Source organism: Lepidochelys olivacea (genome assembly GCF_965140295.1).
Source record: "Lepidochelys olivacea isolate rLepOli2 genome assembly, chromosome: 2".
NCBI classification, from domain to species: Eukaryota; Metazoa; Chordata; order Testudines; family Cheloniidae; genus Lepidochelys; species Lepidochelys olivacea.
In genome coordinates, this window is record NC_140412.1 from 169,199,278 (window position 1) to 169,221,580 (window position 22,303).

At 41.3% G+C, this 22,303-nt stretch overlaps 1 protein-coding gene across 1 annotated transcript in view; it reads right to left on the minus strand.

Annotated features, from left to right (window-relative positions):
- The window catches only part of ABCA13 (ATP binding cassette subfamily A member 13), a gene marked incomplete at its 5' end in the record, with an annotated part of 301,195 nt that overhangs the window by 11,524 nt on the left and 267,368 nt on the right, over positions 1–22,303 (minus strand). The window contains 3 exons of the mRNA XM_084621105.1: positions 8,854–8,946; positions 11,609–11,712; positions 15,477–15,611. Coding sequence (XP_084477231.1) covers positions 8,854–8,946; positions 11,609–11,712; positions 15,477–15,611 — 332 coding nt within the window. The remainder of the gene's footprint in view (positions 1–8,853; positions 8,947–11,608; positions 11,713–15,476; positions 15,612–22,303) is intronic.

A 22,303-nucleotide genomic window follows, 5' to 3' on the forward strand; every position in this document is an offset into this window, starting at 1 on the left:
TCCCCTCCAGAGCCTGGAATGGAAACCAAGATTCCCAAGCCTCATGATTCCTCAGGTGTCAGCAAATGTCTATGACACCCACTGGCAAAGTGTCCCATTCCCTCTAGTGCTGGTCTACATAGAGGATGGCAGCTACTACTGCTATCAACTATTTCATTAGCTCACATGGAAGTCTGTACAGTGGAATTAAAGGTTCCAAACCTACTGATGACCTATGTGGATATCAATCTGATGTCAAATGATGGAATTTCTGTTTTCTTCAGTTAGCTTTTTTTTTTAAAAAAAAAAAACCTAGGCTATTACACACACAAAATTATTAAAACATCATCATTAAGGTTGCAAGGCCAAGCACACAAAAGTCAGGGAATGTTAGAAATAAGGGTGCCTATGCAACCTTAATAGGGCCCTCTTTGCAAATGCATTATACTAAAGTCTTTAACAGGACCTGTGCCTCATTCAGTGCTCAGGCAACTTTAATTCAGGCATTTCCTAACTTTCTTGTGCTTGAGTTTGCAACTTAATCATGTTATTTTAATGTAAGGTTTGGTGTTTAATATGTATAAATATAAATAGATAGGGCTCATTCCCAGACTTCAAATGTTTGGGAATTTCTAAAGATACATAATATTTGTAATGAAAAATGTACCTTTTCAGGGAGTGCTAGCTGGACTCCACAGAAAGCTGCTTTCAACCTTAATTCTTCATTGAGAATATATTGAGATAAATATATTACCCATATATGCCTACACACTCAGTGACAATAACCAGTTTGTCAAATGAAAAAAATATTTTGATTTTTCAAGATAATAGGTATAAAAATTGCATTATTCCATGTCATTAATGACATGTTTTATGATTTCTAATAAACACATCATGACTTTATTACCTAATAAATCCCAGGATCCTCCAGTATTGTAACGCTGTTTCCACTCAGCACTGGAATATTCATGAGATTTTTAAATTCAAACCTCTCCTTTCACTCTAAGAAATCCACAAATGCGTTAGAAAGAAAGACGAAAATCTTCCTCATCAACCTAATTTTTTAAATGGTAAAGTGTAACCAGTTTGGCAACACATTTTCACTTCAGCTCTGCCATAACAAATGGATTAGTTGTTGGGTAATTTAATCAGCTGGCTTGCTGATATTATTTGTGCACAGACTTGATGTGCATCCAGCACTTGAAAAATGGGTATGGGTATTTCAACTATGAGAAATCTGTCCAGATGGACCCACAATGAAGGAAGATATTCAAAATACTGTTCCTAGAGGATTGGCCAGCTGTATCGAACATAAAAATGCTTCTGTGCAATTTCTTGAAAAACATAAAATATCATGGAGAATGCTGGGGAGAGAGCAGAAATGTAATCAATTCACAATTTAGAGTGACTTATTTGGCAGGAGTCAACTGAAATTAGGTTTTAGCAGCCACGTCTACTAAAGCATGTAGCTCCTGCAAACCATATCTACAAATGAGTTTCCAGCTCACCTCTATGCTCACTCTTTCCAAGTAACAAAGCCTTTCTGGCATTATTCAGAAATTTAGCAGCTGCAATAAGAGATCTTCTAAAGGAACTGGACAATAACTTTAATAGTGGCAATGAGTCTGAGATATTTTAAATCTCTGTCAACATAGACAAATATCATCTTACAAATGGCCCCGAATCTGAACCGGAGATAGACTACCTGCAAGCATAACTCGGACCTTGGATGAACAGTGAACGTATCGGCTGAGAATAGGGAAGAAGGAAAACAGGAAGAGAGACTAGGGCAAATAGGGAAAGCAGTAAAACAGCAGTAGAAATTATCTGAGTCTAGAAATAACCTCTTCTCAGTGTGGAGTTTGAGTTGCTATATTTATGTATGGGTAAAACCCCAAGACATAATAATACTATGGTAAATAAACTAAAAATATGTCTCCTACTGGGTTCTCCTATTATACAGCATTGCCTCGTTTTAGTATGTTAAAATAAGGTTCCAAGAAAGTGTTACAGAATTATGCTTGTCACCAAAACGTATGGCTTTTAAATTGAAATGAACCAATGACATAAAGGTTTGGTTCAGATGCTGACACAATATTCAGATTTATTTGTTTCACTCAACTGTCAGTTAGACCACTATAGCTACACGTGATTTGGGAATATTTATTGTGTAAAAAAAAATTGTAAATATAAAAATATGCATAGCATCAGTAGAACAAACATAAAATACCTTTGTTAATGTTAAATGATAAACTAATTTTATTTAATGGAATTAAATGTTAATGAAAGCCTTTGACAAGGCCCCTCATCAAAGGCTCTTAAGCAAAGTAAGCAGTCATGGGATAAGAGTAACTTATAGTAACTGATTAAAAGATAGGAAACAAAGGGTAGCGTTAAATGCTCAGTTTTCAAAGTGGAGATAGGTAAATGGCGGGGTGCCCCAAGGATCTGTACTGGGACCATCACTGTTCAATATATTCATAAATGATCTGGAAAAAGCGGTAAAGAGTGAGGTGGCAAAATTTGCAGATGATACAAAATTACTCAAGACAGTTAAGTCCAAAGCAGCATGTGAAGAGTTAAAAAGAGATCTCACAAAACTGGGTGACTGGGCAACAAAATGGCAGATGAAATTCAGTGTTGATAAATGCAAAGTAATGCACACTGGAAAACATAATCCCAACTATACATATAAAATGATGGGGTCTAAATTAGTTATTACCACTCAAGAATGAGACCTTGGAAAAAAGCTGACAGATGTTAGGAACCATTAGGAAAAGGATAGATAATAAGGCAGAAAATATCATAATGCAACTTTATAAAATCCATGGTACTCCCACACCTTGAATATTGCATGCAGTTCAGGTCGTCCCCACTCAGAAAAGACATATTAGAATTAGAAAAGATGCAGAGAAGGACAACAAAAAATATCAGGAGTATAGTATAGCCTCTATATGAGGAGATATTAGAAAGACTGGGACTGTTCATATTAGAAAAGAGACAAGGGGGGATATGATAGATGTCTATAAAATCATGAATGGTGTGGAGAAAGCGAATAAGGAAGTGTTATTTACCCATTCACATAACACAAGAACCAGGGGTCATCAATGAAGTTAATAGGCAGCAGGTTTAAAACAAACATAAGGAAGTATTTCTTCACACAATGCACAGTTGACCTGTGGAACTCATTACCAGGGTGTGTTCTGAAGGCCAAAAGTATAAATAGGTTCAAAAAAGTATTAGATAAATTCATGGAGGATAAGTCCATCACAAGATATTAGCCAAGATAGTAATCCCATGTTCTAGGTGTTCCTAAACCCCTGGCTGTCAGAAGCTGGAACTCAATGAGAGGGGATGGATTACTCAGTATATTGACCTGTTCTGTTCATTCCCTCTCATTGGAAGCATCGAGCACTGTCCACTGTCAGAAGACGGGATACTGGGCTGGATGGCCATTTTTATGTTCTAACATACAATTAATATGGTTTACATGAATTTCCTTTCAGCAGAATTCTTGCTTAAAAATAAACTATAAATAAAAAAGTGTCACCTGTGTAACCAACATACACAAAAATCATTGTTAATTTAAAATTTGTGTGGTTTACATAAATTTCCTTTCAGCATAATCAATCACCAAGCAAATCAATTAATATTATGACTTAGCACAATACACACTCTACCAAATAGAATGGGATCCCTCACCTCCGTTACAAACACATTTTCACTTTCAGGATACAACCACACACAATGCACTTATCAAATTCCTCAAAGTAACACTCAAGCATACAATCTTTACTCCAGTCTTAGCGTGACAACAACAGCAGCCTTTTCAAGGTAAGGCATAATCTATCAATAGCATACATTAATCATGCAGAAGTCAAAGTTAAGGTTAAGGTTGTGCATTTCAGTTGGAAGTGGAAGGGGAATTTTGTTGTAGATGGGAGAAAGGCTGCAGTTGCGTTTGGGCAGTAGAACAGGTTAAATCAAGTTCATTTAGTTGTTAATGTTGCCTTAAGTGATTGTATTGAGTTTTACTGACTCTCTTGACTTGAGTCACCTTAACTGAAAGTTAACTTTGTGTGTACATGTGTGTGCGTGTGTGTAAGGGGTGGGGTTACTTTTTTCCTTCTTTTTGTTTCTGTTTGTATGAAGTGTTACAGTGCTGGTGGACACTGCATTGACAGGATATAGAAGAAACAGGGACACTAAAGGGTGTTGAGTAAGTGGGCATGGGGATGTGGGTAGGCTTCAAGGCCACAGGAATTGGTGAGTGAAGCAGGCAGTAGGTAGCCTGGGTGGTTGGTAAGGGTAGCAGATTGAGGAGGGAAGTAGTGTTTGGCAGCCGGGCATTTAGGATGCCAGGAAAACAGGAGGCGCACTGCATTTCAAGTGGTAAGGTTTCAGTGGGATTAGTAAGGCTGAAAGGGGGGCAGAGGAGGAGGCTGGGAAGAGGAGGGAGTAATGAATGAACTATAAGAGAAGCGGGGGGGGGGCGAGGGGGAGGAAAGGTAAGGAGGGTTCCAGAGGTTGGCTGTGAATATCCGAGGTGGGCGAGCATAGCAGTGGTGTTGAGCAGGGAGTAAGAAAAAACTGCACCAGCTAAATTTCAACGCAGAATGGTCTGAATTGATTTCTCTGGGAAAGTTAGTAACTATTTTTTCCACCAAAATGTAATAGTCCTCTGCAGAATAATTGTGGTATATATTTGGAAACTAAACTCAATCAATCAATCAGCGAGCTGTGAAATAGAGAGGCACTTCACGCCAGCACACCGTATCTGGTCTGTGGGGACCTGGGATGTTAGCGAGGTGACCATGCAGTGGAATAAAGAAACCTGGAATCAGGAGCTGGCTAGGGATATCTGTATGGATTGGAGCTTGGAAACCAAGGAGGGAGGCTGGACAGCGAGAAAGCAGTGAATGGAAGTTCATGGAGGATACTGAAATTCTCATTGGCTTCCCTTCGGGTATATCCCAAGTGTTAAGATGGAGAAGGGGAACAACTTCTATTGCATTTAATTTTTACTTTGCCCATCATATCATTGTACTGGATGCTTGTGCGTGAGGTTCTAAGTTAATGGTGATGGTGGTGGCTTAGCTACAGGAAGCTAAAGACAAAAGTGAGACTGTTGGAGCCAATTTTCCGATCCGGATGATTGTCATAAATATAAAGGGAAGGGTAACCACCTTTTTTTATACAGTGCTATAAAATCCCTCCTGGCCAGACGCAACATCCTGTTACCTGTAAAGGGTTAAGAAGCTCAGCTAACCTGTCTGACACTTGACCCAAAGGACCAATAAGGGGACAAGATACTTTCAAATCTTGGGTCGGGGGGAGGGGGGAGAGGAGAAGGCTTTTTTTGGTGCTCTTTGTTTACGTGTTTGTTCTCTCTTGGGACAGAGAGACCAGACAGAAATCCATCTTCTCCAACCCATCCTAATCCAAGTCTCCAATATTGCAACCAGTATAGGTAAGCCAGGCAAGGCGGATTAGTTTATCTTTTGTTTTATGTGAATTTTCCCTGTGTTAAGAGGGAGGTTTATTCCTGTTTTCTGTAACTTTAAGGTTTTGCCCAGAGGGGGATCCTCTGTGTTTTGAATCTGAATACCCTGTAAAGTATTTTCCACCCTGATTTTACAGAGATTATTTTTACCTTTCTTTTTTTTAATAAAATCCTTCTTTTAAGAACCTGATTGATTTTTACATTCTTCCAAGATCCAGGGGTTTGGGTCATTGATGATTTTTTAACCAATTGGTTAGGATATTATTCTCAAGCCTGCCCAGGAAAGGGTGTGTGTAGGGCTTGGGGGGATATTTTGGGGGGAAGACGTTTCCAAGTGGTCTCTTTCCCTGTTCTTTGTTTAAAATGCTTGGTGGTGGCAGCATACTGTTCAAGGACAAGGCAAAGTTTGTACCTTGGGGAAGTTTTTAACCTAAGTTGGTAAGAATAAGCTTAGGGGGTCTTCCATGTGGGTCCACACATCTGTACCCTAGAGTTCAGAGTGGGGAAGGAACCCTGATAATTATATTGATTCCTGTAGAAAAGTTAGTGACTTTCTCCCTCTTCCCGAAAGAAAGAGAAAGAAAGAGAAGGAAATTCAGTAGCTCTCTGGATAATAAGTGTGGTTAATCTGGAGACCATATTCAATCACTGAACTGTGAGCTAAAGAAATTTTAATCTTCTTTATGTGAAAATCTTAGTGCAGCTTTAACTACGGGCTCACTACAGACACGTCAATGATATTGATAACCAGTGCACATATCACAAAATCCCACATGCATACCATTAAGATTCAATTATTGAAAGAACTGACATGGCAAATAGAAGGAATGCAAATCTGCTGATAATGTAAAATATGCCTGGTGTGCTGTTTTTCCACATAAAAATAATTAATTTTACAAGAATTACTACTATGAATTTGTGTCAGACATACTGTCTTTTGAGAATATGTTCTGCTGGAATCCTGTTTTGGAGAAACTGAAAGCAGTTGTTGATTTGTGAGTGTCCAGAAATCATTAGTATTGGGAGGAACTTCCCGTGCGTCACCTAGTATATTCCCCTGCCTAGTTCTCATTGCCCCCAATTGCCTGATAGATGAATATCTATTTTAGACTTGGATATCTCCAGGGATTGTGAACCCAAAAATTCTCTTTAGAGTTTGTTGTTATTATTAAATGTGCTTACAGTTATAATGCCAGATGCTCAGCTGGTATAAATTAGCATAGCCTCACTGACTCCAATGGAGTTATGTTGATTGGACTCGAAAAAGGCTAATGTAGTGCCCATCTTTAAAAAAGGGAAGGAGGAGGAGGATCTGGGCTACAGCCCAGTCAGCCTCACCTCAGTCCCTGGAAAAATCATGGAGCAGGTCCTCAAGGAATCAATTCTGAAGCATGTAGAGGAGAGGAAACAGATCAGGAACAGTCAGCATGGATTCACCAAGGGTAAGTCATGCCTGAATAATCTAATTGCCTTCTATGACGAGATAACTGGCTCTGTGGATGAGGGGAAAGCAGTGGACGTGTTATTCCTTGACTTTAGCAAAGCTTTTGATACTGTCTCCCACAGTATTCTTGCCAGCAAGTTAAAGAAGTATGGGCTGGATTAATGGACTATAAGGTGGATAGAAAGCTGGCTAGATCATTGGGCTCAACAGTGATTAATGGCTCCATGTCTAGTTGGCAGCTGGTATCAAGCAGAGTGCCCCAAGGGTCGGTCCTGGGGCCGGTTTTGTTCAATATCTTCATTAAGGATCTGGAGGATGGAGTGGATTGCACCCTCAACAAGTTTGCAGATGACACTAAACCGGGAGGAGCGGTAGATATTCTGGAGGGTAGGGATAGGATACAGAGGGACCTAGACAAATTAGAGGATTGGGCCAAAAGAAATCTGATGAGGTTCAACAAGGACAAGTGCAGAGTCCTGCACTAGGGAGGGAAGAATCCCATGCACTGCTACACACTAGAGACCAAATGGCTAGGCAGCAGCTCTGCAGAAAAGGACTGAGGGCGAGAAGCTGGATATGAGTCAACAGTGTGCCCTTGTTGCGAGAAGACTAACGACATTTTGGGCTGTATAAGTAGGAGTATTGCCAGCAGATCGAGGGACAAGATTGTTCCCCTCTATTCAACATTGGTGAGGCCTCATCTGGAGTGCTGTGTCCAGTTTTGAGCCCCACACTACAAGAAGGATGTGAAAAAATTGGAAAGAGTCCAGCGGAGGGCAACAAAAATGATTAGGGGACTGGAACATGTGACTTATGAGGAGAGGCTGAGGGAACTGGGATTGTTTAGTCTGTGGAAGAGAAGAATGAGGGGGGATTTGATAGCAGCTTTCAACTATCTGAAAGGGGGCTCCAAAGAGGACAGATCTAGACTATTCTCAGTGGTAGCAGATGACAGAACGAAGAGTAATGGTCTCAAGTTGCAGTGGGGGAGGTTTAGGTTGGATATTAGGAAAAACTTTTTCACTGGAAGGGTGGTGAAGCACTGGAATGCGTTACCTAGGGAGGTGGTGGAATCTCCTTCCTTTGAGGTTTTTAAGGTCAGGCTTGACAAAGCCCTGGCTGGGATGATTTAGTTGGGGATTGGTTCTGCTTTGAGCAGGGTGTTGGACTAGATGACCCTGAGGTCCCTTCCAACCCTGATATTCTATGATTTACACCAGCTGAGAAACTGACCCACAAAGTCTATTCTAACATTTAATCTAAGTTTTCAAAGCTGAAGTTTAACTCACTACTTCTTGCCCTGTTTTTCTATTGGTAATGTGCACCGGTCCTCTTTATAACATACCCACTTACCTAGATTATGTTTCACTTCAGAGCACATACAAAGCAGAATTGAGTGTGCTCAGTCCATGAGAAGGAAAGAGAAGAACATTATTTATAAATAGAGAGCCTGATTCTCAGGACATACAATTACCATTGAGGTCAGCTCAAGAGGGTATTAGGTGAGAGGGATAGCTAATTTGAGGGCCCAGAAAGCATTTGTTTCGTGGGTACTGTTCTGGTACATGCTTATTTCTATGAGCAGAGAGGCATGTGATGAACGTAAGGCTTTTTTTTTATGAATCCAGCAAAATGTCAAACTGCACACAATCCATTTCTCAGGTTGGGTGCAATAGAAACTTGATTTAGATACAGCTTTTTGTCTTTCAAATACCAATACATATCATAGAGTATTTTAGCAATGTCATTCATACATCCATTTAGTTTGCTAATATCTTAAATGCTTCTCTTTTAACTTCAGTAATGGTAGGTAAGGGAAAACTGTTCTGCAGTTGTAAGTATTTATACCCTGCTGGCACTATTAAAATGTCTAGCTAAATCTCTGCCTGAATTTAGCAGCAGTAGTTTAGATGTCAACAGATAATACCTGTTTTTAATATGCTGGGGAGAACCAAGACACCTGAAACTGCCATCGACCATAATAGCAAGCCGAGTGCAGAGGGCTTCACACTCTTCCATACTAGAGGAAAAATGGTGAAAAGAGCAATAATTAGAACAGATGAAAGTTATTTATGACAAACTTTAATTAAAATTTGAACGAATCTGGATGGCAGAGAAGATGGGATACGGAACCTTTCACTTCTAGGTCAATGGTTCAAATGCATCACTAGTCAGTAGAGACCAAAAGTTATTACAATATGACAGCTGGTGGAGTCCTATAAAAATGAATTCATGTTTTCAGTCTGTTTCTAAGTGGACAATTTTGGCCATGTTACAAAAGCCATACTACTACAGGCACTAATTGACTACCTTATTTGCACTCTCAGCAGAGATGCTAAGGACTGGGCTATCAGCACAATGTTCTCTAACATGCGTAGTGGAGGTCGCTCCAAATTAGGGTTGGAACGTTTGGCAGGGCAGCTTTGTAAAACTACACGGCTTCTTTTGCTTCGTGCTGGTCCTTGTGAAGTGAAATACTAAGTATTATTATGGGCTACAGAGTAGAGACCACAAAATGACCCAAACAAAAATGAATTTAGGATATAGCACCAAAGTTCTAAAAGATGCACCATGCTGTATTTGAATGCTTCAAATAATAATGAATTATCAGGACTTACAAATATTAGAGCAAAAGCTCTATCCTCAGATGGAATTGCTTGGGAAAGCACTGTTGAGGTACTCCCATGAGAGGAGCTCATTCACAAGGGGGCACGGAGGCAGGGACAGATAGGGTTTGGGTAAACCATAGCTCCGCCCCTGTTACATGAGGGGAGTATGTTACAGTCCATAAAGATACTTTGTAGATAGCTTTCCCCACAGCACAGGCAGGAAGCTAGCTCCAAGAGGCATTCTCTGAGGTACAATGCCTCCCAATGCTACCTCTGGGGTGATGCCCCCAAACGAGATCATGGTTAAATACCACAATCCAGCCCTATGGGAAAATTAATACAACCTCCAAAAACAGAAGTACTCTCCAAAATTTAAGCCCACTAACTTCAAAGACTAAATTTTCAGAGGGTCCCTTAAAAAGCAGCCATATATTTTATATGTACATTTGTTGATGCACAAAAAACTGCATTTACAAACACAAATTCATTTCCCATTTAAGAAGTCCTTTGAAAAATCTGGCCTCCAACATCAAATGTTGCCCACATGCAACCGGTCGCAGCAATGTGCTATTAATTAGAATTGGAATCCATGTACACTACCACTATTAATTTTTACTACTCTAGCTTAAAATCATTCATTCATGGAGCTGAATGAATGATTATCAATACTTTATTTGAGGAGTTTATTTTCTTTTCCTGCTCACAACATATCTTTGCGTTGATCACTATTATCCTCAGTTTGTTGTTTGAAAATGATGGTTTTATTCTGTGGTTTGAAAATCAAGCTGTGCCGTTTACCGGTGACAATTTACCTAAAATCACGTTTGTGTTCCCTAGCTGGATGATTAGTCTAGCAATTTGGATACAAACATTCACGTATGTGAATTTAAAAATTCAGTTTCCATGAATACCGAAACAACTTTTAAATTCATTTTCTGTGAGCCTCAAGCATTTGCACATTGAACATTCACAGCAAGAAAACATCCTGAACACATCTGAAGCAACTTTCATTTAAAATATCTAACAAATCTTCTGTTGTGGCATTTTATTGATTCATTTACTAATTCAGGATTTAATTTGATCAAAACATTAATTCAGTGTTTTGATTAATTAGTTCTGCCCCTTCTAGGCATTCTTTCATAATTACACAGATAGAGATTTCTATCTGCGAATCAGATTGCTCCCTCACTTTAAGCCATTTATATATAATTATACTTACTATGTAGCATGCCCTGCAGGGAACATGCAATTTATTCAAGTTACTGTAGATGCTACAAAACAGTTTCAATGTCTCCTCCATTAAACTGACAAAATAGAGAGTATATTAGGGAGGATTCACAAGATGTTTGGAGCCATGTTGGGGATCGCAAAGAACCACGGAATCCCAGGGGGGTACAGTCATTTCCAGTGCAGGAAGTGCAGAAAGATGGTGTATGCTGGACAAGGCTTAAGTTTTCATATAGTATTTCCTGAAGCCCCGAGATTTGGGGCTTCAGCACCACAGGGCGCGCCGGGGCTCCAGCCCTGTGCATTTGAAAATATTTACCAGCGCTCTACTCTGGGCAGATGTGGTTGAACTTAAAACCTGATACTGGAACATCCTTTAAGCTGAGGCAGCATGCTTCCCCACTCCAATGCCAACCACCATTTCTGGTCAGTCCAGAGAAGGGAAATGGCCATGGACCTCTCCTCCTTGTCCCCTTTGGTGATGGCTAGTTCCTTGGGGGATGGTTGGAGAGACTTAAAAGGAACAGCTCTAGTACCCCAGGGAACATAGGGATTGTACTAGTGGTTGATCCTTGAATGGGGAGAGCAAGGGAAGTGGAAAGGTCATTATCTCCTCCCTATCTCAGAGTGCCCATCAAGCCATAATGTAGCCCTTAACACCTAAATTTTGGCAAATTCAGATTTCGTGGATGAGAAAGAGCTGCCATAATATAGCAAGAAACCTTAGCACTTTTCATCCTGAACACAAATATCAATTTCTCTCTTTCAGAGGTGCGTGCCTCAGAACTCAATTTGAGCAAGTGATTAGACAAAGAGAGGATGTTAGCCAATGTGATAATATTGCACCTGTGGGATGTGAGCACAGCAGCACAGCCATCCTGAACTTCCTTCATGATGGCTTTCCAGAGGTACCGCTTGGAACAGGGATCCATTCCAGAACTGGGTTCATCCTACAGAAACAAATGCATCAGTTAACAATGGAAGTAGAGGAGAGAGAGAAAGAATTTGGATGACGATGCAATTAGGGCCTGATGCTCTTCAGATGGTCTATTTGCATGCAGGCGAAGGGAGGTCTCTGACTTGGGATTAGCAAAGTTTCTCTGTTTTGGTGGGGGGGGGGGTTGGTGGGGATGCAGTGTTTGCTGCTCCTCCCTGCCTAGAATTTGTGGATCTGCCAGAGGCACGGGCTAACAAATTAGAGTTCCTGTATCTCCATGCTGTCTCCCCTGCACAATCACACATAGCTCCTCAGCGCTCTATGGGAGCACAGCTTCCTTCCTGTAGGTTCCCTATGCTATGCTTTCCCTCAAGGGGCATTCCAATCTGTGGTGGGGGGAACCATGTGACCACATACTGACCAAGGCAGCATTGCCTTGCTCCATAATATCCCTTAGGGTTTGAGGGAAAACAAAATGCAGAGGCCAGCCATCGCCCCAGCCTGTCCCATTCATAGTCCAACACTTCCAAAAGCTGGGGAAACTGAATCTCCTGGAGCAGTCATGCAGGGCCTCTGTGGAAAAGGAAATGCAGCAGCAGAGATTGCACTTCCCCTTTCTGCATCCTCTGCGCCTGATAAGATGGGTTTTTATACCTTTTGCTGATGGAAGTGGAAGATACCACTTGGCCCTTATTCTTTAAAGCCCATCCGCTCCACTTTTGTAGTGACAGAGAAGACAGCCCTTTCAGTGGTTCCACTGAATGCAGGGTGTCATGAGAGTGGCATTGGCTATCAGTACCAATGGTGTGGGGCTGGTTTGTTTTCAGGAAGGAATCCTAGCTGAGACTTGTAAGCAAGAAATACAGGAAGTTGCAGCATGCTGCTCTAACTCCAATTTTGGTGCTTAGACACAAATGACACAAGGAGAGAGTGAGTCCATCTCAGTCTCTCTTATATTTCCTTTGTCGGCTCTCCAGGGATGGCAAGAGTAAAAGGCATTACAAAACAAAAACAAAACAAAACCCAAAAACTTCACTTCTTAGTTAGGTGATAAAAATATATGACTCTAAACATTAACAAGGAGCAGATCTGTTGGGTAAATTGGTTCTATTTTTAACATTGTCTCACTTTAATAGAGAAAACACTTCACATGGTATTACTTCTGTTCCCTAATTATGGATCCTTCATAAATAAAACCCTCTATAAATCCTTTATAAGTAATCCTTCCCAAAACACTTATAATATGTATAAAACTTTTAGAGCATTCGAGTTATTTAAAAATGTGTTTTTCTTCTCAAACTACATATGTGAGGATGCATCTTTCACAGCAAGAGGCAAATTGAAATGGGTGCCTCCAGTCGTAGATTGTCCTAAAGAGATTTCATAATAGTTGGAGTACCTTCTGAGAGTAGGGGAAGCGGTGACTTAAGAAGATAGCCTTCCCCTTTTGCCAAGTCATTCAAGATCAGTTTGAGCTCAAAAAATGTAAGTAAAACCATCCAACACATAAGTGGATTAGTGCTATGAAATTAGAGGAAGCAAAGTATCCCTGGTCTTATGAACATTTGCAGATTCAGAGGGACAGCTCCGTAAGTGAACTAATCTAGTTTAACCAATTCTGTACTCACTTTGGGGAGACACTTGTGGGATTGATGTTTTATCCTTTTACTCTGGGGAGTATACTCCCACCCAGTGGCATTTCTGATGAGATTTGTTTATTTAATTATTCCCCTCCCTCCCAAGCATAGAAAGGGGAATTGGAGAGGACTTTTGTTTCCTCTAGTGGAATTCTTACACCATATGATGGGTTCAGTATAAGATAAGAAAAGAGAGAAGGTACCCATCTTTCTCTGGCCGCCGCTTCCAGCAGCTCCCATTGGCCTGGAGTAGTGAACCGTGGCCACTCGGAGCCGCGATCGGCCGAACCTGTGGACGCAGCAAGTAAACAAACCGGCCCAGCCCGCCATGGGCTTTCCCTGCACAAGCGGCGGAACAAGTTTGGGAACCACTGAACTACCGCAATGGGAGAACTCTTCCCACTGATGTAGATAGTATCTACACTGAAGTGCTACAGTGGTTTAAGTGTAGACATACCCTCCATCTTTCTTGTCTCTTCTCAATTTCTTTGTGTCCTGCCTTCTCTCTCTCTTCCCTGCCCCTCACCACACTCCTACCCAAAACATAACTCAGCTAAAGTCAGTAGGTGGGCTCACACACGCCTTTTGTCTTAGGTGGGGTTTTTGTTTACAGTTATACCAGGGGTTCTCAAACTGGAGGTCGGGACCCCTCAGGGGGTTGTGAGGTGAGTACATTGGGGGGGGGGGTCATGAGCTGTCAACCTCCATCCCAAATCCCACTTTGCCTCCAGCATTTATAATGGTGTTAAATATATAAAAAAGTGTTTTAATTTATAAGGGGGGGGGAGGAGCGTACTCAGAGGCTTGCTATGTGAAAGGGGTCACCAGTAAAAAAGTTTCAGAGCCACTGAGTTATACTAATTGAAGGGTGAGCTCATGCGTATCAATCTGAATCCCATTGCAAAGTTCTACCCAGCTCATAAGAATACTAAAGAATGCATTACCATGATTGAAAAAACTACTGGTACCACTGTCATTAAAATAAAATAATCCCTATTGCTCAAGATGCCACATGGAATCATATCCTTGTAAAGGGCTACACTCACTGTAGGTGTGCCTCCTTGTGGCTAGGTCTTGGCATTAGCTTTTGCTCCATATTGTGCCCCCTGTCGTTGGTTGCTTGTGCTGTGGGCTCTCTCTCTCTCCACAACTCAAAGCCAGGTCACAAAACAGACCCTCACTTCCGGGGTATCTAATTCACTCTGACAGGGTGCCCGGATGCCACCTCAGACAGTCTTCTGTTCCACCTCTAGGTCCTGTGCCACTTCCTAGCAGCTAATAGGGGAAACCAGGCCTGTCTGTAACTTGGGTTCCAGACCAGAGATTCTGTGACTAGCAATTCAGGTCTGTCCAGTCTCAGTTGTTGTTTCACTGGACTCCTTCCTACCCAACCTCTCTATCTGCCACCAGAGCTTCCCCTGCTCTCTGTGGCTACTTCCTCCCCATCAGCCTCTTGTCAGATTCTCTAGGATGCCCGGTTTTACTGTCCCCCTGGCCTTCCTCCTTGTCCTTGGCTCCATTTCCCTTTAGAGTGTGACTGCAGGCTCCTTCCCTGCAATTCCTGCAGTTCTCCCTTCCTGGGCTTTATAACCCTACCCCAGCTCTACCCCCAACTGGGCTTCATCTGCAAGTATGATGTTTATCAATCCCTGCCTTCCCTCCAAGTGCAGCATATAAGGTTAATTGGCCCCTTCTGGCTCACCTTAACCCTTTCAGGACTTGTGTGGGGTGAGCACCCCATTACAATCCTATTTTTTGTTTTTTGATTTTCTTACATTGTGCAGAAATGTAGGCAAAAAATATACTATACTTTGTAATACATTGAACAGTAAATTCTATTTCTCTTGTTCTATGAATCAAAGAAATCTCGGTCTAAAAAATACATATCCAAGCAGCAGCAGGAATGTAGCGCTTGTACTACTGACAGCCTAGGAAACCCAGCTGCAACTAGGGAATGTTGGAGCACAAATTAAAACAAGTTTATTCTGGGAGCTGAAAATGACAACTGCTCTGCTTCTGTGTCACTTATTCCCTGGAGGCAATTTGGAAGCTGCACTATGTTTTCATGCATCAGACAGGAAAATAAAATAATTAAGTACGTTAACACTTCCAAAGCAATAATAATGTTCACTCTACTCACCAGTAAAAGTATTTGGGGTTTGCCAATTAAAGCCAAAGCTGTTGAAAGCTTCCTCTTTGTGCCACCACTATATGTCCTCACCAGTTTGTTAATATGGGTGTCAAGGTGCAATCGGCTAACAAGGTCCCCAGCTACCTGAAATCAAGAAATGGCAAGCTTGGTCAGACTTGTATATTCAATAGAACAGTGGCTTTCAACCCTTTTTCATTTGCGGACCCCTAAAAACTGTGAATGGAGATGTGGAAATCTTTCCTTTGGAAATCTTAGACATAGTGTGTGGATCACAGGTTGAAAACCACTGTTCTATGGCAACAACCTTTCACAGACCCCTTACACATCGTCTGCAGACCCCCAGGGTTCCACAGACCATGGGCTGAAAACCACTGCAATAGAGTCTGCACTAGTATGGAATCTTTTTTTTTTCTGGCTGAGCATATTAAAAACGAACACAAAGTATTTCCATTTTTCTCATCTGACACATGCTGTTACTTTTAAGTCCTGGAAGAAGGCGCTCTGGAATCTGTCAGGCAAAATGTTGAGAATAAAAGGCTGCAGCTAGGGGACCCCCAAGGACAAGAAAATTTGGCTTTGTCAACTCTTGTAACAGTCATTTGCATTCATTTTGGGTTGTTGAGTCAATAATTTAAAATGCTCCTCATTCCAACTAGTTTCTGTAATATCTATCTGATCAAACACATTTCTCAAGTGCTAGAGAATCTGAGAGAATGAAATAATAGGTCAGACAAAAAGATGGGATCAGCAGAAAGGCAATCACATGAATAATGGGTTCAGCCATTCTAAATGAGTGAGTTAAACAAGACACAGGGCTAACTTGATAACATCTCCACTTGCAGGCTCTGAGCTGGTAAAGGAGAACGGCAAGTGTGACAATCAGGGTCCACATACCCCTGCAGAGAACAGGGGGTCTGAACCCTAGAGAATAAGCAACTGAATTAAGTAGCTGTATACAACGTTATTGTGCATAAACTTACATCAAATAAGGTCTTTTATGAAAGCTTGTTCTGAGCTTGATGGTCATTAGGAGATTTGTATGTAGGGGATGGCTATGAACGTATGCACGTATATGTGCATAGAACATTGTAATTGTAACTGTGGTGCAACTACAACATCACCTCGTAACAGGAAGTGATGTAATTAGGAGGCAGTGTCATCTCTCAGGCTAGCTCTTTATACAAAACCAACTTAAAGTACCCATCCATTGTCCAGCCAGGAAGACACAATAGTGGACCATTGAAGTTAATGGAAAGGAGGGCATTTCCTTCACTCTGAACAATAATGAGTCATCATGGCAGGAGAAAGAAAGAAAAAAAAAACTTTTTAAAACAGGCGTGGTTTTGAAGTTTGGTATCCAGAAACTGAGGGCTAGCATCTAAGCCGGGAGCTGTCTGTGAAACACTTGATCTTGGCTATGACAGGGTGAGGTAATCAGGAAGGGAGCAGCACCTTTTCTAATACAAGCTATCATCTGCTTTTGCCCAGTTTCCTAGCATGCCCTCTGTTATAGTGAGGATCCAGTGTTTCACAGACAGCATTAAGACACCAAGTTACAAGGCAGTAGGTAACAGAACCCCTTATCAGTCTGGGTCATCTCCAAAATGTTACAGCAAATTAGTCCCAACTCTTTTTGTTTAAGTTGGTCGTGTAAACAGTGGGGGGGGGGGTGGCGCGGGGAGGCAGGGGCGCGCGCAGGGGAGAGGCAGATTAGGCTGGCCCTGCACAGCAGCACTAGTGGAAATAGAGAAGATTCAATCAGCGTCCTCAGATTTGGTGTCTCCTGCCCCGGAGACAGTCAGAATCCTAACATTTCTGCTCAACCAAACCCTTAATGTAGCTGGTTTTCTAGATATGAAAATGAGCCACATCTTCTAGCGCACGCAGCTTATGCTGGGTATAGCAATGAGGGGAAGAGCAGTCGGAGTGCAAGTTCTGATTCCATTTGTTCCACCTATTGCTGGCACTAGCTGAGAACATCTGCCAGGAAATCCCGAGCAGGAGAGTTATACATATTTCCTCTCACTCTGCACCATCTGAGTGGCAACAGCAAAAGTCATGGGAAATTGTAGGGTTAAAATTAGACAGAGCCCAGACAGCTCAGAGAATTCACAGAAAAGTTATCAACACAGAGAAGTGAGCATTTACAACCTATGACTGGAATATACATGATCGTGCCCTTGGTAATTAGTTTATATAAGCAAACTGTCCCTATGCAAAATTTCCTGAGGAAGAGTTGAGAACCTCGGTATACCACAGAAAAACATTCTTAACACTACATCTAGAAACAAAACAAAACAGATAAATGAACACAAATCTTGCAAAGGGATCTCAAACCCAAGCCCCTCTTGAGTAACGCTTATGCAACGCTCCATGCACTTGACTGTCACCCATATACACAGGTGAAAGGCTCCATCACTTGCATGAACAGGTGATTGCTTTCTGTGCACGTCCATGCTATAACCTGCTAAAAATGTATGATGTCAAATGGAAGCTACATTTTGGAAATATGGTCCTAACTATCTGCAAGTTTAAAAAAAAATCATATCTGACCATCAGGAAACCACCATTTTGGCAATTTGGTGATGCAAAGTGCATGTTTTCTTGCTATTCCCCAGGTGACCGACAAACTTTATTTTGCTCCACTTATGAGACAGGTGCTACAAGAAGTTGGCTTAGTAAGAACACATGGGGTTGCTGAGTCTCCCTGCATGGCCCGTTCACTTCTTTGCCTCCTCTTCCCCCCGTATAGTAGAACTGCAGAGATTCTGCCATATTTGGCACAATCTCTGGCTTTGAAGAAGGCCAGAGGATTTGGCCCTAATATATTATAACTGAGCACTGGAATTTTCCTTTCAAATAAGGAGTCTGGCTGAGCAAAATTCTAAGCACAGTCAAGTTCCGTTGACACCTGGTGACACTAAGAAGAAAAAGGGATATTAAGAAAAATAGATCTGAAACAGCATATAAAGTCCTTCTCTCTGAAATATAAGGCACACAGTTTATCCACTATGCTAAATGGCTTTAGTACCATTTGGAAAATGTGTGTTACTGAGAACCAGAGTGGGTTTTCCATACAAGCAAGAAAAATATTCTGAGAATTGATTGGAAGAGCTTATAAAAATAGAAAATAAAGATAGAGAGTTAAAAATCTGATCCCATGTGCTTATCAAGAAAAATGTCAAGGAATCTCAAGAATGACTGTAATTTACACTGAGTTGCTACCTCAACCAAAATCATAGAATCATAGAATATCAGGGTTGGAAGGGAACTCAGGAGGTCATCTAGTCCAACCCCCTGCTCGAAGCAGGACCAATCCCCAACTAAATCATCCCAGCCAGGGCTTTGTCAAGCCTGACCTTAAAAACCTCAAAGGAAGGAGATTCCACCAACTCTAGGTAACGCATTCCAGTGCTTCACCACCCTCCTAGTGAAAAAGCTTTTCCTAATATCCAACGTAAACCTCCCCCACTGCAACTTGAGACCATTACTCCTCGTTCTATCATCTGCTACCCCGGAGAACAGTCTAGATCCATCCTCTTTGGAACCCCTTTCAGGTAGTTGAAAGCAGCTATCAAATCCCCCCTCATTCTTCTCTTCCACAGACTAAACAATCCCAGTTCCCTCAGCCTCTCCTCATAAGTCACATGTTCCAGTCCCCTAATAATTTTTGTTGCCCTCCCCTGGACTCTTTCCAATTTTTTCACATCCTTCTTGTAGTGTGGGGCCCAAAACTGGACACAGTACTCCAGATGAGGCCTCACCAATGTCGAATAGAGGGGAACGATCACGTCCCTCGATCTGCTGGCAATGCCCCTATTTATACAGCCCAAAATATTGTTAGCCTTCTTGGCAACAAGGGCACACTGTTGACTCATATCCAGCTTCTCGTCCACTGTAACCCCTCAGTCCTTTTCTGCAGAACTGCTGCCTAGCCATTTGGTCTCTAGTCTGTAGCAGTGCATGGGATTCTTCCATCCTAAGTGCAGGACTCTGCACTTGTCCTTGTTGAACCTCATCAGATTTCTTTTGGCCCAATCCTCTAATTTGTCTAGGTCCCTCTGTAACCTATCCCTACCCTCCAGCGTCTCTACCACTCCTCCCAGTTTAGAGTCATCTGCAAACTTGCTGAGGGTGCAATCCACTCCATCCTCGAGATCATTAATGAAGATATTGAACAAAATCGGCCCCAGGACCGATCCCTGGGGCACTCCGCTTGATACCGGCTGCCAACTAGACATGGAGCCATACAAAGAAAGAGAAGATTACTATATTTTAGCTGTAAAAAAACTATTTTCTCTAACATGGCTTTCAAACATTACTGCCAGTCTTACTACAATCAGCAAAAAAAATCTTTTAAAAAAAGAATAGTCAAAGGGGAGGAATTTAAAAAGCAGAGGAATATTGGCAGAGAAATCATAGAAAGCAGTTCAAGGAAGTCAAGTCAGATGTTAGAGTTTGCAGGCCCCGAGGAGGCTGAATCACATGTTCTTAGCAAGCTAGCCCAGCAGTAATTTACTATGTCTTTCTTTATTAGAAATATGAATGCGGTGTAATTCCCAAGTTGTGGGTAAATCTTGCCTTTGCTTTAATTTATCTAGAACCAAAACATGCCCCACTATTTGATTTTTACACCAGAATGTGCAGTGCATAGACAGTCATGCTAAACTATGCCACTGTCAAAATAGCAAAGGGAAGTAGAGATACCCAAATTCCAAAGCCAGAGGGACCATTTTGATCAACTATTCTGACCTCCTATTTAGAACACAGGCCATAAAACTTCCCCCAAATAATTCCTAGAGCAGATCTTTTAGAAAAACATCCAGTCTTAATTTAAAAATGGTCAGTGATGGAGAATCCACCATGAGCCTTGGTAAATTGTTCTAATGTGATTAATTCCTCTCACTGCTAAAACATTATGTCTTATTTCTAGCCTGAATTGGTCTAGCTTCACCTTCCAGCCATTGGATTATGTTATACCTTTGACTGAAGAGTCCATTTTTAAATATTTGTTCCCTGTGTAGGTACTTACACTGTAATCAAGTGACCCCCTTAACTTCTCTTTGTTCAGCTAAATAGATTGAGTTCCTTGTGTCTATCACTATATGGCATGTTTTCTAATCCTTTAATCATTCTCATGGCTCTGCTCTTAATCCTCTGCAATTTATTAACATCCTTCTTGAACTGTGGATAACAAAACTTGACTCAGTATTGCAGCAACAGTCAGACCAGTGCCAAATATAGAAGTACGGCAACTTTTGGCATAGAGTACCACTCCCTCTCCCTTTTTGCCCACTTGATCCTTTCTAAATAGGTTATAACCATTGAGTCAGGGCAGTTATTCTTGTGCTACAGAAATTTTGCTGGCTTCTAAGTAAAGGGCCATTTCGTGGTACTCATTTTGCTGTTCCTTTGAATGCATAAAGCTACCCAGCTAGTTTTTGCAGATGATTACAGCACATACACAAGCTGGCTGAAGGTCTAATATATTATCTGTACAATAGAAGTGTAACAGTGCAGCTGTGGGGACTGATTCACAATGGTGGGTAGGCAGAAGGGTTATAAAATTTTCTCACTCCTAGTGCGGTCTTGAGCGCTATGAAGAGAGTCTGCTTTGCTGGGTGCTCTCAGAAAGAGGCTCCCTATGTCCTGGTATCTCCCTCAAACCTTATCCACTAAAGCAGCACAGTAGAATTTAGCTCATCAAATATAACATCATACATTTTATTCGACTATGCTCTTCAGCAGATGCCTCCTCCCGTTATCTCTTTTTCATTAACATATCTATAGAGAGAGACTAAATTTGCAGTAATAGTCCCAAACTCATTAATATAATCTAAATAGTAATGAAGATGCCATCTAAATTACATCTAAGTTAGATATATTGTAAAGTAGCCAATACTTCTCCATTATAACTTCATTTAGCTGCATTCCTAATGGTGTACTGTTATTTGGATGGTGCCACACCATAAAGTATACATGAAAATACCTCTCATCTTGACGAAACTCAAATGTGTGACATGATGTGTGACAAAGACTTAAAGTGACAGTGACACACTTCATGCAGAAAACTGAAAATGCTGTGGGATTCCTTCCTCTCTGTCCTCAGTTTCATGAGTCTTTATTTCAGATATAAATAATTTTCCATAATTGAAAGTGATGTGACTCCTCAGTTTGTGCAGGATATAGGTGACTCAGACTGAAATAAGGGCTATAAGAGAGATTTGTACACTAATATATACATTGTAACTTCATCCAACCACATAGTTGGTGTTTCTCACCTGAGCACCTCCTCAATGCACACTTGAAGCTCTCTCAACTCTTTCCCTCTCTCCCAGAACCAGGAAACTAAAACAACTCTTCACATCCATAGACAGACGGCCGTATCACTAGTCTCCAATGTTCCTTAAGAAAACTTCAAAATGTGTTACCTTAATAATTCTAACTCAAGTAAAGAGCTCTCCTCTTCCTAAATTAGAGTCCAATCCAACTCCCACTGATTTATAAAATCTAAGGCCTAGATGCTTTGAATTCCTGCCCATACACTTAACATTACACACAAATAATCCCACTGAAACCAGTGGGACTAGTCAAGGGTGTGAAGATAAGCATCTCTGTAAATTTGTGTAGACTGGAGATTAAGGTAGGGACCACGTTTGTATCTACCAATAAAGCACCAGGCATACTGATTGCACTGCAAAAAACAACATGTATAATTGATTCCAATTAAAAAACCAGAGACTTTTCCAAAGTCAGTAACAGCACTCAGGTAAATTATATATAGGAAGAGGTACTGAGACTCTCCTGGTACTTTC